The sequence below is a fragment of the Anopheles coluzzii genome, chromosome 2 (genome assembly GCF_943734685.1).
Source record: "Anopheles coluzzii chromosome 2, AcolN3, whole genome shotgun sequence".
Taxonomy (NCBI): domain Eukaryota; kingdom Metazoa; phylum Arthropoda; class Insecta; order Diptera; family Culicidae; genus Anopheles; species Anopheles coluzzii.
The window spans coordinates 36,136,407-36,153,877 of NC_064670.1; the positions used below are offsets into that span (position 1 = coordinate 36,136,407).

Below are 17,471 nucleotides of genomic sequence, written 5' to 3' on the forward strand. Positions count from 1 at the left end.
ATGCTGGTGCCAACACAAACGAACAGACTTCCTATTGTTGCTGTTGGTGGTGGGACCCGGGTGAGAATGTTAAACGTCCCCTTCCCGTGAAAGTTGTCGGTTGAAATATTGGGTGAACATAATTTAATTATCTCGCACCGGTATTTGCTTTTAATAAGCGTGCATGTTGTGTTTACATGTTTCGTTTTATTAGATTTAAAATAGTGTTTAAACATTTTTTGGCTGTTTTTGAGTGACCAAAAGGCACAGCAAAGCAAGTAGAAACGTTTCAAATTATCAGCTTTCTTGTTAGGAAAATGGTTTAAAACAGTGTAACTATGAAAGCGCGGGCTTCAGCATTTATGTTGATTTGACTTTGGTAAAGGATATGGTTATAAGTGGTATAATTTATTTATTTATTATATTTTGTCAAACCTTATTATGACCATTATGGTTATGACAGACAACGATGAAATGTCAGTTGATTTACATAAGCAAGCTTTTCGATGAGCACTCTTATTACGGCCACTAGAGAATAAAGACGTATAATGCGAATCCTGCTGCTTATACATAAATTTTGTCCGCAGGATCATAAGTTCCACTTTATTTTCTTTTTTTTTAACTAAACAAGAAAGCTTAGCGTGAAACGAATGAAATGTTAGTTGAAAACTTTAATCGATTTATATATATATATATTTTTTTTTGTTTTTCTTTATGACATAAGCATCACGTAATGTTGAAATATGCATCAAAATTTAACATTTAATTTCAAGGTAGAGTTTTACTACCTTATTCGATTAAATTAAAAACACACCTTAAAGAAAGAGTTAATTCGACAGTATTAAAATAGCAAATTACAGAAAAAAACATACAAAAAGTATAACATTTTAATGCAAAAAATGTTTTTAAAAGTAATTAGTTAAAATGTCTTTAAAAATGACACTAACATGATCCTATAAAAAAAATTAAAAGGTTTCCCGTTTTCCGTTTTACCTTTCACCGTTATCCATTAATGGATCCGAACCAAAACACTCGGACACGGCGGTACTGCGAACAACATGTTCATCCTACTCACAACAGAATAAAAAATAACAACAACAACAAAAATGCCAAAGAATGTGCAAAAAGAAAACCCCATCCACAGTCCAAAAACATTTTAAACTCATTCGCGCACACGATGAACCGATTTTTACAAGCGTTACAAGGAAGAAAAATCATAATAATCGGTAACTAAGACGCTCTTGCTAAGACGCAACAACACACTTTTTCCCCCGTAGGATGCGCACTCCGACATTCCCCATTATGCGCCCTTCCAACCAACCCACAACCACCGTGTTGCCGGTCAAAAACTCCACCCCGAGGGCGACCAGTACGTGCGCCAAAAGATGCGTTGCGTGTTTCACTGCGGAAGGAGTGCGAGTGTGTGTTGTTTTTTGCGTGATTTGTGTTTATTTTTACATTAATCGATTGGTTAACAAAATAAAAATAAACTAACCCACACGCCTTCTCCACGCCGTCGTTGATCGGTATGAGAGATACCTACTGCTGGTGGCCAGCGGGAAACGTATCGATCGCGAAGCGAACAGTGAAGCAAACGAATACGCGGGGAAGAGTAAGAAGAATTGGGAGGGAGGTGCACGATGGTGCCAAAGCGAAACCTTTGCCGGAACCCCTCCCCCATGAGGTGTGAAGAATTAACGGATGCATTGCTTCATTCCGTTCGGGTTTTGTGGTGATCGCGATTGCTGGATTTTGTACACTTTTACTGTAAAGCTACAGATATCTTCAGAGGAGATAATATCGCATGAAAACGGCAACAGTTTAATCATCTTCATCTTTCAGTTTGTAACACTCTTTGCTGTAAAAAAACACACGCCCCACGATCACGTTTTCCCTGTACAGAAGCTTACCTGTTCGATGGCGCAACGCATCGGATATCGGTATGGCCAGCGAGAGCGGGCTGTGGTGTGGCGGCGGCAGTTGCGACGGTGTCGTCGACTGGGGCATGTACGTGTGCAGCTGCTGTACCGGTTGCAGCAGGGGCTGCTGTAGCGGTTGCTGCAGCAGATGCTGCTGCTGATGTGCCGGTGGCTCGTGGCGCAGGTCGGCAGCTCGCAACCCATCGACACTTTGCTGATCATCGACGATCGTTCTTTCACCCCAATCCATCTTGGCGGAAGCACAATTCACTGTACCGCAACACTAGCCTGTTCCAGTTACGGACAACAATTCCGCCAGCAAGCACACCGTTCGTTTGCCGCAGTCGCACGCCAAAAAACACGCACCGGTGTAGCACAGTTACGCGCGCTGACGGTGAAAGCGCGCCACTAGCGCGAACAGCAGTCCGCCCGTACCGAAGCGTTATGATGTACTGATGCGCGAAACGGTGGCGCAGCTGGCACGAACACGCACCAGAAGCACACGGCCTGGGACACGGCTGCGAGCAGTGTGTGGTGAGGCACACCACGGCACGGCAAAGTAGCACGAGACACCGTAATTTCCTTCCTTTGAGCTCACGCGAGACCCAACGGTGCAGCGTAGATCGGGGACCGATGGGCAAAAACGGAACCGTCGTTTCGATCCAATCCTCACTTTGATCCTCTTATCCTGGTCGGTGTTTCTGGTGCGATCTTTTTCTTTTTGCTGGAAGCTGCCGCTCAGACACGGCCCAGCTTGTCCACGAGCGGTCTGCAAGATCACAGAAGTATCAGCAGTCAGTCCCGGTACGCACCTGAGCTTGCCTTGCTTGCGGTGCTTGTGGTCTAAACAGCTGCAATTTACCGACTGGACACTGTTTATTCAACCGCGTGGCAAGATCTGAGAGCAGTTTTTATCTTCCCGATTCCGATGTGACTGCTCCAGCGGGCAACCGTTCTCGCTAGTTCTCGGGCGCGCTCCAATGTGTATATAAACTCGCCTTAAGTTTTTCTGTTTAGCTTCCTTCTCCTTGGGACGGGTGTAAATATTGGTGTAATAATTTCCCAAACCCAAACTCGGACTCTTTTACTTGGTCCACCGACGCAACGACCCAGTCAGTATATTGCGCTCCCTCCTAGCTTCGGCGGAAAATTAATGGTTCGATTGTCTTCGGCACGATTGATTGAGATCACGATCACGAAAACCAAGGGAGGAAAATGGGGCAAGGAACTCCCCCGATTGATTGGAAATTTCAATTCCATCGAATTCTATTCTTGAATTGAATAGTTTAACAAATGAACTACGCAACCCCGATTCACTGGGCACACGATGCTGGGGCCGGGGTGGGGCCGGTACTACCCGTTGCTAGATTTACCTCGCACCTTTAAGGCAAAGTTTACTTTTGCCCCTCGTCGGTGCTAGTGGTGGTCGGCGATCGGTTATGGGTGTCGATCGGGGCAAACGAGATTCTGTGTTTACATTTCTGATGCGTTTAGCGCGGTTTTGGATTTGTGCAGCCGGACTACGACTACCCACTCTGCCGCCCCAACACAACCCACCCTATTCGCCCACCAATCTCGCCCAGGTTAATCTCCATTGTACATTGCGAAGAATGTACAGAATATCCTACGAAATTTTGTTGAAGAAAACGGCACGGGCCCGGTGTGTTCCGCACCGGTAAGCTTCGTGCGCCCCAAAACAAAAACCACACACGGGATGTTGCGCGGGAATGTGATGGATGTGATGGTTGGTTGAGTTGCTTGAGTTACTCACTGTATAGTTAGAAATCTTCTATTTGCCTTCAATCCATCACACTGTCCACCGAACGGAGGTTTGCGAGCAATTATTCGTGCTGCTTGATACGTTAAAAATCACGAAAAGGAAATCTTAACTCCTCCGGCCGGCGATTCCTGTCTGGTAGGTAGGCATCCCTTGGGCGCGGGGCGTAACTTTGAAACACATTTCCTGACCACGAATACATGACGCGTGATGCGATTTGGGAGGAATGTTGCCTAATGATTGTTGGACCGCTGCCAGTCGATGCTCATATCGTATGGTGGAGGGGCTCGGGTGGCGTTAGCTCAAGGTGGCCCGTCAGTGACCAGTTTCGCTTACACTTGCACGGAATGGCACACCTTGGGTTAGGTGTGTGTGTCGTTACGCTATCGTTATGACGGGGAATCATATTTACATTGTTTCGGATAGTGAGTATTTTACATTCCCCATGATGTGCAGGGGTTTTGGGTTACATTTGAATAGATTTGTTTCATTTTTTAATACAAAAAATATATACAATCAAAGCTGGGATTACTTCCTATCGGCTGAGTTGTCTGCTCCCTTGCTTCGTAAAATATGGTCGCGCAAATTTTGAATTATGGGAACACCTGCTAGCCGCATATAGGGGACCTCCATCAACCCTGTTTGCTCTTCCTGCCAGCAAGCGTTTGGCAGCGACGGGTAAAACCTTCATCGTAAAATGTTATTTATAAACTGTTTACTGTCGTTTAACGGTCGATCGATCTATTAATTTGTCCCTCGTTGACCTTCCCTGCCCCCTTTCCTCTCGTCTCCCGCCTCCCGTTATTGACTACACCAAATGATGGTAGATGATTGACGCGGTTCACCAGGTTGCGACCACATGGGCGCGCGCAAATATCTTCGATTGGGGTAGGGGCACATAAATTTAGTTTTTAAAAATATCGACCAAATCGACCCGAATCACGATAGCAAAGCGAAGGAAAGGAACACACTTACACACATAGCACAAATGCGGCGGGTGTACGAGTTTATGTTCCCGAGCTATCCTTGGACTGTGTTAGCCGGCCGTGCTTCTTCATGTGGTCCAGCACGCCGGCAAAGTTGGTAGTCTTCTTTTTGGCCGACCCCTTCGGACCGCTCGTTTGGCCGCGCACACGCATCTGCGGCAGGGCAACGTCATCCATGAAGTCGAACTCTTTGTTCTTAGCCGCACTGCGTTTGGAATGGGTAGTTGGTTAGTTTTGGAAGACGCGGCTTGGTAGACATTACGTCGGGCTTGTACTTACGCCTCCTTGTCAACTGTTTCCGTCACTTTGGGTTCGTCTTTTTTCGCTGGCGATGGTGCCCTCCGCCCAGGACACTTCCAGTTTAGCTCGAGCGTGTACGTGCCCTTCTCGAGCGCACAGTAAGCATTTTCGAGCTCTTCCGGTGAGGGCATCCAGTCAGTTGCCTCGAAGCAGCTTACGGACCAGTTTTCGTCCTCGGACATGGTGCGCTATTTTTAATTGGTAGTTAATGGTTTTTGCTCCGGCTAGTTTGTTGCACTTGCGAGCAGCAGCGTTGTTGATACTGCTTGGGATTTTGTTTACCAAATAGAGAACTGTCAATAATTCACAGTGGGATGTAAGTGGTCATCTTGATCTGATAAATTGCGTATACAGGGTGAGCATATGTTTGATTTGCGCAATGCGCAAGCAAGTTGAATAATTATAAATTGCTGTAAAATTTGGTTTAAATAAAACAAAGTAAAACTTTCACTCATACAGACTACATAAGTTGTCTCAATTGAGGACACGCACAAACTGCGCTTCGAAACAACCACGTTTTCGAAGGGTGCGACACTAGCGACATCTCGTTGTGAAAATGCTTGTGTTTCATTTAAAAATTACGGTTAAAAGCAACCTATAGCATGGGAAATTTCAAAGCAGAATGATCTCACTGGTTGTGATACGATTGCGTGTCAATTAGCAAGTTCGCACCCATCTAAAATAAGTCCCAACTAGTGAGATTATGGTGTGTTGTTTTCATTCATCAACTAACTATCACACCATTATTTTTGCGAAAGAATTTTAAGCCTTTTGAGAACTGCAATTGAAACTAACTGTGTACATTTTGTGATACATGTCATTATTTGTAGAAATAAGCATAAAGGATGCAAAAAAACATGCTCAGTAAATAATAATCATTAAAAGAATTTTTTTCTGCTCAAATGTTAATGAAGTACTCATTATTTGTGCCACAGCAAATACCAGAAGTACATTGTCCGCATTTTGGATTTTGTACTACCTGTTTGGCAACATGGATCGTTTTAATTAATGAACATAATGTTGAACAGCAGTGAATTGATACTGCTTGTGTTAAAAAAAAGCCTACCAAACACATCACAAAACACATCTTATGTCATGTAGCATTCACACGCAAAAATACACCTCCACGAGGCACTGGGGTACTGTGGTGCAATAATTGATAACCACATGGAAATTGATTACCCGTAATGAAGGTAAAGCTTGCCGGGAGAAAACCACTCATAATGTTTCATTACCAGCGCGAGTGTGTGTGTGTGACAAAAAACAACGAAACCAACAAATCCCCTCCCCTGATAGCACAACAGCTCCTACTACCATCAAGTGACACTCAAACCAACATAAGTAATGCCCGGGATGGATTGCATCGCAACGGTTCCCGCGAGAAAAATGCGAGTAAAAGCATCGATTAAATTAAATTTATGAGCTCAGGCTTAAGTCGACAAGATTAAAGCAAATGGAATAATTAATACCCGACGAGCGGGAGAGCAAGAGTGGCCATCATTTTATTTTCCCCTTGTATGTTATGCGTATTGTAGTGGATCTGTTTAATAGAATGTACGATGACGTTTACACAACATTGTAAACGTATCATGTTTATCTAGCAGGAGCGTCCAATCCAGATCATACAGTCTTTCCCCGAATTACGCGACACTCGAGTTACGCGAATTCGAGTTATGCGAATTTTTATTTTTGGCAGTTCAGATGTCAAATCAGTACAATTTTCTCCATCAATTGTCAAATGAAAAATAATTACCGATAAATAACCAAATTTTCTGCACCAATTGCACCAAATAAGTATTAAATTACATAAATGAACTAAATTCAATAAAAAATTATGATAAATAAAGTATTTTTTTGCTGTAACATGTGATATTCGACTTACGCGAAAATCCGAGTTACGCGAATGTCTCCGGAACGCATTATTCGCGTAACTCGGGGAAAGACTGTAATTCAGTTAAAAATGTGAACTGTTTCCGCAAGCCAACACACGTATTGAAACGAGAATGAACAAGCAAATAAAAAACTTCATTGTGAGCAGCATATTGAGTGCTCGTTGTAACATGGGACGAGGGAATATGGCTCGGGAGTTAGAGCAATAGGAAACCAATCATCAGCAGCAATAATGTACCATCGTTCTTGCAGTGCCACCAATCAGCTCAATCATATCGGCACCGAGGCTGACGTTAATCAATTTCACCACCCTCCCTGGCTGGCTTCCTGCTCGTGAATGCGTAAATTGCACGTGTGCATCGGGTTTACTGGTTCGCGGGGGGCCGGACGTGGTGTCGATTGAAGTGTGTGCCACAAGGTGTGATGCTAATCGTGCATGAAAAATGGATTTAATTAGCAGTTTAGGACAGGGGGGAACTAAACGCGCCACACTGCTTCCTCCGTTTTCAGTAGCGACTATGCGTATGTTGGTAGTTTATGGAAGCAAATGGCGAACATTGGAGTTTCACGAATGATCTAGCTTTGTTTTGGGTGGGTGCTGTTTTTGGTAGTGAAATAGAAGTGTGTCCTTAGAGAACTGGACACAAAAACAATAAATAAATGAAAATAGTTTCATTGAATTTATACATGAGTGATGAATAACCAGTATGAACAAAGCTGAGCCACACTCAAAGCATTGTTTCCCGACTGCTATCCAGAAACTGGTGTTGAATAAATCTCGGTCCAAGAGGTGTCCAAGAGCTGAACCTGTCGTGGTTCAGGCATTGCTTCAGCCACTGTTCCGATTTTGCCACTGTTTTTCTACATTTTCTAGCCATAGAATTGTTTTTAATCATTCCGAAGGAATATACTTGAAGCACAAATCGATCTAGAAACCGATCAAATAGCTATCGCTGGTGCAGATCGTCTGTCCCAATCTTGAAATTGATTGAAATTCAACTTCCCGGTCGAGAAACCTGACCTGCTCATTTTACAACTCAGCTGTTCTTCTCTGCATTAGATTCCTATGTTGCTTTTAAGGATGAACAATAAACTCTTTTTATAGTTGTTTACATTCTTTACTTTATTTAATTGTGTGGTGAATCGAATTATATCGCCCAATGATAGGCGGCCGTGTGCGTGAAAACACGATCGAGGCGCTTCTGACTAAAGGGATTCTCTTCTCGTTCTCTTCTCTTCCCACCAGCTGAGACAAAGGACGTATCGTATGATCCATGTTGTAATAATATTTAAAAGAAATAAAAAATGGAACGGTTTCGTGGTACAGTAGTCAACTCGCACGACTTTACAACATATGCCCGTGATGGGTTCAAACCCCGAATAGATCGGGCCGCATTATGTAGGACTGACTATCCTGCTATGGGTAATCAATAAGTCACTGAAAGCCCCCAATAAAAGCCCACTTGTGGCTCAGGCGCAAACATTGACCGACAATGGTTGGTTGTGCCAGAAAAAAAGAATAAAAGAAAATTGTTGTAGATTTCAACATACAACATTGACGAGAATAATAATAAAATTTATTTTTAAATGTATGCGCACTTTAAATATAAATGCCATTTATTTTATTAATTCGCTTGTATGAATGGTACTATTATAATATTAAATAAAATATGTTGTTCTTATAAAATGTTATTATTTTGCATTTTTTTCACGTTTCCACAATCTTTAAAAACGTGTGTGAGTCAAGTAATATGCCCAAATATTCATACAAACAAAAGAATTACCCTGTCATTATCTAGTACGGTCGGTCTCGTAGTACAGTCGTCAACTCGTACGACTTAACAACATGCCCGTCATGGGTTCAATCCCCAAATAGACCGCGCCGCCATACGTGGGACTGACTATCCTGCTATGGGGGGGAATCAATTAGTCACTGAAAGCCAAAGCCCACAAGTGGGTACAGGCAGGCCTTGACCGACATCGGTTGTTGAGCCAAAGAAGAAGAAGAAGAAAGAAGTTTAAAAAGAAGAACGAAACGCTGTTGCATTTGTCTCCTTTTATTGTTTATAAACTGACAAATTCAACAGCAAAAGGTTTCTAACAAATAAATGAGATAGCTCATCAGACGACACTACACTGAAATTCTTTAGTTCATTGTTCACATGGCTCTTGCAAGTGATTAAAAAAAAACTTTACATGCTTTGGAGTGTCTTATAATACTTGCATTTTCACGCTTTTTTTTTTCTAAATGAAGCAAATAGAACTAGCTCATCATATGAAACGAGCGAACCAACCAAAACAAAACAAAATCACGTGTATGATTGGCCATCGCGGAACAAAACGGACTTCGCTACGCTGGATCACAATCCAGGGACACACGGGCATAGCAGTGGTCCATTAACGTCACAAATGGTATGAGAATAATAATGACCACGTGAATTTATATGCAATAGAAACGAATCAACAATTGATTGCAGTTTAATTGGCGCTATATGAGTTTTTTTTGGTATTTATTTTTATCTACAACATTACATAATGCATGCTGCACCTTATCAGCGAATGTAATCTGTGTGCGGAATATCATGTTTGCATTTTTTACAAGTTACGATATGCCGGCTGCTGTGGCGATTCTAATCGAAAGCTAATCGCTCTCGATCTACGCCTAAGCCTTAATTGTGAAACTGTGCACAATTGGCATTATCGGGCAGCTTCAATCGGGCTGGTAGTGATTTGTAGTGCTCGATCATCTTTTTCTTTTTTTTATTGCCGAGCAGTAGCTGCCTGTGCGAATGTGTGTGAGTAAATTACTTTAAGCATCTAGGTGCGTGGAAAGGAATTCTAATGAAACTGATGCCTTCGATTTGATAAAAACGAATTGCCCTGCCAAAAGCGTAGGCGAAGCAGTAGTTGGTATAAAGGTTCATGTAATTTCTCTTCAAGTTATCAGTATTTGTACGGCACTGAACGAAGAGGTTTAGTGGGCAACTGAATCTGTGTTTCTGTACCGCCAGTGATCTGCTTGCAACATTTTAAGCGTTTCGGAAGGTGTTACGAAAATGTCGAGTGGAAAAGGCAAGATGGTGCTGCTGCTGGCAGTGCTTGTTGCAGCGGCCTTGAAAACAACTGTGGCCCAGGACTACTGCAATCCCGATCTGTGCGATCCAGGGGATGATCATATTGGGTGCAACAACCCGGGAGGCTTCACCAGCAACTGTCCGTCCGGTGCCAAGGTGATCAAGATGACCGACGAGCTGAAGAAGATCATCCTGGACGAGCATAACAAGTATCGTAGCACCGTCGCCACCGGTGGCTTGAAGTGGCTGCCGAAGGCCAAGCAGATGACCACGATGGTAGGTTTTGTGGGATGTTACTTCTTAACTAACAAAGCAAATGATATGAGTTGATCGATCCATTTCTCTAGACCTGGGACGACGAGCTGGCCAAGTTGGCCAAGCTGAATGCAAATCGGTGCGTGCAGAAGCATGACGACTGCCACAACACTGCCAAGCATCGGTACTCGGGCCAGAACCTGAATCATATCATGACCACCGCACCATCGATCGACAACATTCCGCAGGTGGTCAAGGACCTGATCTCGTCCTGGTGGGATGAGCGTTTCGATGTGAACTCGCGCATGGTTAAGGCCATGTACGATCCGGGCAGACAGTAAGTATTTTTCAAAAGAACCTATTTATTTACCATCGGAACCATATGAGAACACATTAATGACTCCTTACAATTTTTTTCTATAAACCTTCAGCACCATGATCTTCCACTTTGCCGTGATGGCCGCGGATAAGGCGAACAAGATCGGATGCGCTATCAGCCAGTGGCCGGAGAATGGCAATCCTTACCTGTACCTGGTGTGCAACTATTCCTTCACAGATATTGTCGGTCTGCCGATGTATGCTAAGGGTGAACCGTGCTCTGGTTGTACCAAGGGCTGCAACTCCGCCTACGAAGGACTTTGCAATCCCGACGAACCAGTCTCGGTGCCGTACTAATTGACACTGGCCATAATGCCAGGCTATATCAAGGAACTGCGCGACAATCACGATCAAATATCTGCTCCATATTTTATGGCAGCTCAATAAAGGCATAATCATTCATCAGCACATAATTGGTTGAATGTGTGTATCCGAAGCGAAAAAAACGATCAATATCATTAAACGATATATTTTTAACAATGAGGATAGTCCCAGGCATCTCTCCGCGCTGTCTATACAGACATAGGAGCTGGGACACTAAGTAACGTAATTAAATTCAAGTTCAGAAGCTTCATTTGAAATTTATCTTAATTCTGCAATGTATTCGCTGAGTGAAAAGATGAAGCACCATAGAAGGTACAATAAACCAAACCTAGCGGCGTTGTACGCCTGCCCAGGCTTTTCAACACTACTGAATAACTTCTACCGGTCACATTGAAATACAATAATCTGGTAAGGTACTCAATAATCCAATAACATTGATCCAACGATTCGAATGCCCTCGATGTTCTTGCTCCCAGTTGATATGTTGTGTCTTTATTCCATTCTTTTTTGTCCAAATTTCCCCTTCACATCCAATATAGCATTGTATGGTACAGTATCGGACAGAAAGATAGGGCATTGGGTTTTTAACGCACCGTGCACCCGTTGGGCCAAGTTTATGTGTGGTTTGTATGTGTTTGTGTGTGTGTGTGTATGTGTGTGTGTATGTGTGTGTATGTGTGTGTGTATGTGTGTGTGCATGTGTGTGTGTGTGTGTGTGGATGTATGTTTGAATGTGTAGTGATGTGTGTGTTTGTTTCACAAGTAGGTCGTTTCGGATAGATTTGTAAGTAGCTTTTTTGTGTTTTGGGTTAGGTTTTTGGTGTGATAAGCAGGACCACCGCCCTCGCGATCAGTGTGTTTTCGATATATTAACAATGTTACGGTCTTCTTTCGCCGTGGTCCTCAGAAGACGTCCGGTTGACTTGCGCGTTTCGGTTGTCCAAGCGCGTTTCAGTTGTCTAAGCACGTTTCGGTTGTCCGAAGCGCGTTTGCCACAAAAGTGCGCGATCGTTCCATTACGAACTCGATCCTTTTGCGCTTAATGCCAGCAGCAGCCATTCGCTTTTACATATGGCGCTGATAATCGGTACAACGTTTACCTCGACCCATTGTTACTAACATTGCTTGCTTGGACCGTCAAGAACGCGCTGGTTAAAAACTTGGACACGGCTGATCCCGTGCTCTGCCTGCGTTCTACTTCTATACGCGATGAATTACATTGTTGTCGAGCAGCGAAAACATCGCATGGATAAAACTATCAACGAGTACGCGAGTAAGCGTCTTCCCTTCAAAATCGAGAACAGAATACTGCCGCGCTCATGAAACAAAACGCCCATTGAAAAGAACAACTGCGCGCCAGCTCAATGCACGCACAAAGTTTACCATTCGCACACAACGTGCAACGCAGAGATGCACGAAGGCCTTTCAATGGCATGCACTGGAGAAACACCTGTGAGAGAATGCCGAGTTCATTGCTATTGTGCGTGTGTCCATTTCGCACCGGTGTCGCATTCACATTCATGAAACAGCACACCTGCGTTTTCGTCCGAGGAACAAGGGCTGCTGTCGATGCAAACTTTAGTTTTTATCCAAGTGTAAACGCACAATGTTTCACATGATAACACACATAATAAGAATAAGTTCAACGCAATATGACATCATGGCAAGCTATGTTTTTCAGACACAAACCCGCGCACTTGCAAATACACATTAAAAAGCACATTCACTTTCTACTACTACACACACACACACACACACAAACACACAAACAGACACACACACACACACTCACACACACACATACACACACAAATACACACATACACACACACAAACACGAGTAACGTGGCAAAACAAGTGCACGGTGCATTGAAAAAAAAGGGTCCTATCTTAATGTCCGTTACTGTACAACCAGAATTATTCTAGTCATTCATAACAGTGGTTTTTGCAGGGTTGGTAACAGTATTTAACAGGTTGGCTGATAAGTCCCCGGTCTAACAAAGAAAATCACATTTTTTGTCAAAATTCGTTTTTATTATTCTTCGAATTGAATATTTCCCAATTCATGAATTTTTGCCATCGTTCTCAATGACTTGTGGCACGGTTCGTTGTCTTGGTGGACAAAAAGTTAATAAAAGTTGCTTGACAAAAGACGCTCTGTCTCACAAACTAATTGACATACAGACGTCAAATTTTGACACGAATCATTTGAAGGTTGGTACTATATAAACATAATATGCATTTAATACTAGCGGCGCCATATATGTGTAAGACCGGGAACTTATCAGCCAACCTGTTACGAGTAACCTTTACATTAGAAATGCACAGAAATTGTTGTAGATTTTTTATGAATTATTCACCCGCACCAACGAAAGGATGATGATACTTTCAATAATAGTATCCCATAAGTTAGTAGACGAAATTGGCCACCTCCATCAGTTGAACTCTAACCGTGAAAGCCAAACAAGTGAGGCGTGCGCGATAAAAAAGGCACCACGTCACGACGAAAAGAGACATGCCACCGTAATACAGGCTTTTGAGACTTTATTCTGTACCAGGCAGCTGGATAGTCAGTCCTGGCTATGGGGCAACGGTCCATTCTAGGCTTGATCCAATGACGGGCATGTTATTGAGTCTTTCGAGTTCAAAACGACTGTACGGGACCGTCCTCTACAACAGCTTGGCACTATTAAACAATAATCAGGGCATCGAAAGAATGCCGAGTTCTGAATGGACGACGACACTGAGCGTCTTGAGGTTCCAAATGATGCTGACATTGAAGTCCGATGTAGCGAAGTCGCTACATCGCTGCTTTCGCTTGGCCGATGCAACCGGCCAAACAGTGAAACAGTACCTAGGAAACATGAACATACATGTCAGGAAGTGAAAATCGCGTCCACTGGTAGACTGTAGCTGTATCATTTTAGACGATACAGTGCCTAAATATCGATGTAATACTCTAGTCAGCGAATCAGACCAACATCCCCCAGCTGCGTCCAATCGAGAATTTTTAGACATGATCCAATAGCTCTAATCTAACAATTTTGCCAAGCAAACTGAAGAGGAATTGATCGACGGCAGATCTTAAAAACATGGTTATATAATGAATATGGTTAAATAATTACCTTTAAGGGGATGTTTATGGACACCCGTTTTCTGTCTTAGTTTTTTGGCTACATCCATCCGAATAAAGTTCTTTTTTGTAATGAATACGTCAGTAAGAATTCGATTTTTTTTAAGATTACGATATGCTTTATTGTGATAGGGTCAACCGTCACGTCCTATAGATGTAGACTTATTAAGAGCTTATATTTTTTCTAAACAAGCATGTTTTTGTATTTCATTATTGGACAAGATGGCTGCTGCTGGGGCTCCCTTAACTCGCATACTGTATTCTGCATGCCAGGCTGGCATTAATCACCGGACTTGTTAACGGGAGCTGGTTATAACTGCATCGCGGACTTCGTTTGGCGCCCGCGACCCCATGATCTGCATGACCCGTTTGCTGAACTCCGTTGGTGACCTTTACGAGCTCAGTACCACGGCGGAGGAATTAACTACCCGAACCACTGACTTGCGCGTTTTGTGTTGATTTGTAGGTGCACATGTATAAGAGCAGTCTCGAGTGGGCTGTTTTATTTATTGTACATATTCTTTCAATTTCCCGTTTTTGCTAATTACCTTTTTCGTCCGTTCAACGAACATTTTACGCACTTTGTCTTGGCTTATATTGTTCGGTGATATATTTTAACATTTACAAATTAGTATCACTACATCATGTGTATTTTCGTCCATAACTTTTAGTTTGTGTAGTGTGCAATTGCTTTTATAAAACTTTTGCTTCTAGATTTTATACACTTACAATAACCAAGGCAATAAACTAGCTGATTGTGGGTGCGATTGTTCACAAGGTGTAATTAAACTTAACGCATAAAGTTAACGAGCAATTTTGTTTTTGTTTTTTTGCAGCCGCTCGTTAAACCCTTATCACGTGTGGTATGGAAATCCATTCCACCTTGATGCACATTGCACCTCGTGGGATATGCAATTGTGTTGAATGTAATTCGAATTGAAGTTATTGACGTCATAGACCGCGGGTGAAACAATTATCACCGGAATGGATTATCTTATCTGTGCGATATAAAATCAATTGCCTTTGCCACTTCACACTCAACAATATTTAATTATTCTTTTCCGAATCGATGGTTTCGTTACGTTTAATAGACATCAACATAGTGAGGACGTATTGATGACATGGGTGAATGAAGTACTACTAAAATTTGCATCTTGATCTTTCACCGCAATCAATTTCTCAGTAATCCTTCTCATTTGACACTTCATACTCACTCGCAGGGCCTACATTCGTGAGGACATCCACTCATGTCAATGCACCACTAATTGAGGGCTTTAAATTGATTGATGAAATGAAAATTCTGCCATTTGGTGATCCATTGATTGATTCCACAAATTTAAATAAAAATATAAAATATTGCAACTCATAATTTCTCTATTGCTACGATTAAAATTATTATTTATCGTTATGTCAGAAAACACGTTACATTAGTACGATAGTCATTTCTGTTGAATACATTAAACGCGTAGCTGTAGTGGCGTTTTCATGGGATAATCGAGGTTGATGAGATTTATCTAAATGAGCCGCTTGATCGAATGGAAGATATCTCGAGCCATTATAAGCCGGCTGTTTGTGTTCGTGGAATTGAAATATATCAAGCTTAATTTAGACCAGCCCCCTCAAATAGCAGAGAGGGTTAGGCACAACCACAGTATCCGTATGCGTACGAAGATGTATCTCGTTGTACATTTTAGTATAAATTTCCAAGCCATCCTATTGGCTAGCATCAGTTTCTGTTTTAGAGAGCAGTAGGTAACTACTGTACAGTGAAGGATTGAACGCTTCATTATAATGGCGTATGGAAAAGGCAAGATGGTGCTGCTGCTGGCAGTGCTTGTGGCAGCGGCCATGAAGACGACGGAAGCTCAGGATTACTGTAATCCCGATCTGTGCGATCCTGGAGACGCTCACATTGGGTGCAACAACCCGGGAGGCTTCACCAGCAACTGTCCCGAAGGGGCACAGGTGATCGAGGTTACCGAGGAGTACAAGAAAATTATGCTCGACGAGCACAACAAGTATCGTAGCACCGTCGCCACCGGTGGCGTGAAGTGGCTCCCAAAAGCCAAACAAATGACCACGATGGTAGGTGTTTGTATATTTGTGATTTTATTGGATCTGTGATTGTTTCCAACCTGTCAATAAATCGTGATTCTTTGCTTAGACCTGGGACGACGAGCTGGCAAAAATGGCTCAGTTGAACGCGAATCGGTGCGTGCAGAAGCATGACGCCTGTCACAACACGGATACGATTCGCTATTCGGGTCAGAACCTCAACCACATCAAAACGACGGCCCCGTCGATCGACAACATCCCGCAGGTGATCAAGGACCTGATCTCGTCCTGGTGGGATGAGCGTCTCGATGTGAACTCGCGCATGGTCAACAGCATGTACGATCCGGGAAAACAGTAAGTGTTGGACGCTTAAGTCCTGAAAGGGACGTCCCTATGGTTTGTTTCTTCATCTTTAATTCTCCTCATTTTGGCCTCACTCATTGCAGTACCATGATCTTCCACTTTGCCGTAATGGCTGCGGATAAATCGAACAAGCTGGGTTGCGCGATGTCCCAGTGGTCCGATAATGGTGACCCTTTCCTGTACCTGGTGTGCAACTATTCGTTTACCGATTTCGTTGGATTGCCGATGTATGCGGCAGGCGATCCGTGCACTGGCTGTACTACTGGTTGCAACTCGGCTTACGAAGGCCTCTGCAATCCTGACGAACCGGTTTCGGTGCCGTTCTAGGGATTAACAGGAATGACTTTGCCATACGATTGACAACAACATCACTACTAGCGTTGATTGACAATATTTGTAGAAGCTTTTCGCTATTCAATGTTGTTTAATTAAATTAGATCTTTTGGATTTGCTAAAGAAATTGTTGTAAATAAATAATAAAATTATTTAGCATGATTGAAGGTGATCTAATTAGTTGCTATTTGAAAGAAAATAAGCATTTTTAAGCACTTTTAAGTTGCACAACCAGTCACCATTCAATACGTCAAAATTAAAAGCTCACGATTATTTACTCACAGAATTGATTCATTTTAAATGGCCACGGCACAAATGGTTCCCCGTCATCCGTCATATGGTTTGCTATATTGAAGCAAATTATTGCGATCGTTAAACAATCAACCGAATTTAAACTCTCAATCCCACCAAAATATGGTTCCTGTCGTTTCTAAGCAGATTGACGAACGGCACCGTGCAGGCAATTGAATTATTGAACGTTTAATTAGTGTGCAGCTGTGCCGGCTGATGTTCCATCAGGTTGATTTGCTGCTGGAATTTCATCCATCACCACCATCATTCAGCTTCAATTGTAACCATTTTGCTACCGGTGACAGTGCCCATTCAAACAGAAGAACGGGGGCAACAATCGCTGCACGGCTCAACCGCAACCATGTCCTAGTTTGCGTTTGCGTTGGGTAATTGTTAAATTAATTTTCACACCAT

At 42.9% G+C, this 17,471-nt stretch overlaps 4 protein-coding genes across 4 annotated transcripts in view; 2 read left to right on the forward strand and 2 right to left on the reverse strand.

The window, feature by feature from the left end:
- The window catches only part of LOC120948701 (band 7 protein AGAP004871-like), a 29,551-nt gene extending 27,198 nt beyond the window's left edge, over positions 1-2,353 (reverse strand). Inside the window, exon 1 of the mRNA XM_040365325.2 lies at positions 1,890-2,353. Coding sequence (XP_040221259.1) covers positions 1,890-2,148 — 259 coding nt within the window. The 5' untranslated portion in view covers positions 2,149-2,353. The remainder of the gene's footprint in view (positions 1-1,889) is intronic.
- A 1,788-nt stretch (positions 2,354-4,141) lies between these two features.
- Positions 4,142-5,241, reverse strand: LOC120948702 (uncharacterized). The gene is made up of 2 exons (XM_040365333.2): positions 4,941-5,241; positions 4,142-4,866 (listed from the first exon to the last, which is right to left on the reverse strand). The coding sequence occupies exons 1-2, from the start codon at positions 5,141-5,143 to the stop codon at positions 4,683-4,685; spliced, it is 387 nt and encodes a 128-aa protein (XP_040221267.1). The 5' UTR covers positions 5,144-5,241; the 3' UTR covers positions 4,142-4,682.
- A 4,537-nt stretch (positions 5,242-9,778) lies between these two features.
- Positions 9,779-10,971, forward strand: LOC120952450 (antigen 5 like allergen Cul n 1-like). Its single transcript, XM_040371779.2, has 3 exons — positions 9,779-10,201; positions 10,273-10,517; positions 10,612-10,971. Exons 1-3 carry the CDS (start codon positions 9,908-9,910, stop codon positions 10,853-10,855), a joined length of 783 nt encoding a protein of 260 aa, XP_040227713.2. The 5' UTR covers positions 9,779-9,907; the 3' UTR covers positions 10,856-10,971.
- Positions 10,972-15,672: 4,701 nt separating this feature from the next.
- On the forward strand, positions 15,673-16,928 carry LOC120952451 (antigen 5 like allergen Cul n 1-like). Its single transcript, XM_040371780.2, has 3 exons — positions 15,673-16,100; positions 16,180-16,424; positions 16,517-16,928. The coding sequence occupies exons 1-3, from the start codon at positions 15,807-15,809 to the stop codon at positions 16,758-16,760; spliced, it is 783 nt and encodes a 260-aa protein (XP_040227714.1). The 5' UTR covers positions 15,673-15,806; the 3' UTR covers positions 16,761-16,928.
- The last annotated feature ends 543 nt before the right edge of the window (positions 16,929-17,471 follow it).

Coding starts and splice junctions, on each gene's coding strand:
- LOC120948702 (XM_040365333.2), bottom strand. CDS start 5,143: ATGTCCGAGGACGAAAACTGGTCCGTAAGCTGCTTCGAGGCAACTGAC. Junction 4,867..4,940: donor GAAACAGTTGACAAGGAGGC/GTAAGTACAAGC, acceptor TTCCAAACGCAG/TGCGGCTAAGAACAAAGAGT.
- LOC120952450 (XM_040371779.2), top strand. CDS start 9,908: ATGTCGAGTGGAAAAGGCAAGATGGTGCTGCTGCTGGCAGTGCTTGTT. Junction 10,202..10,272: donor CCAAGCAGATGACCACGATG/GTAGGTTTTGTG, acceptor CCATTTCTCTAG/ACCTGGGACGACGAGCTGGC. Junction 10,518..10,611: donor ATGTACGATCCGGGCAGACA/GTAAGTATTTTT, acceptor ATAAACCTTCAG/CACCATGATCTTCCACTTTG.
- LOC120952451 (XM_040371780.2), top strand. CDS start 15,807: ATGGCGTATGGAAAAGGCAAGATGGTGCTGCTGCTGGCAGTGCTTGTG. Junction 16,101..16,179: donor CCAAACAAATGACCACGATG/GTAGGTGTTTGT, acceptor TTCTTTGCTTAG/ACCTGGGACGACGAGCTGGC. Junction 16,425..16,516: donor ATGTACGATCCGGGAAAACA/GTAAGTGTTGGA, acceptor CACTCATTGCAG/TACCATGATCTTCCACTTTG.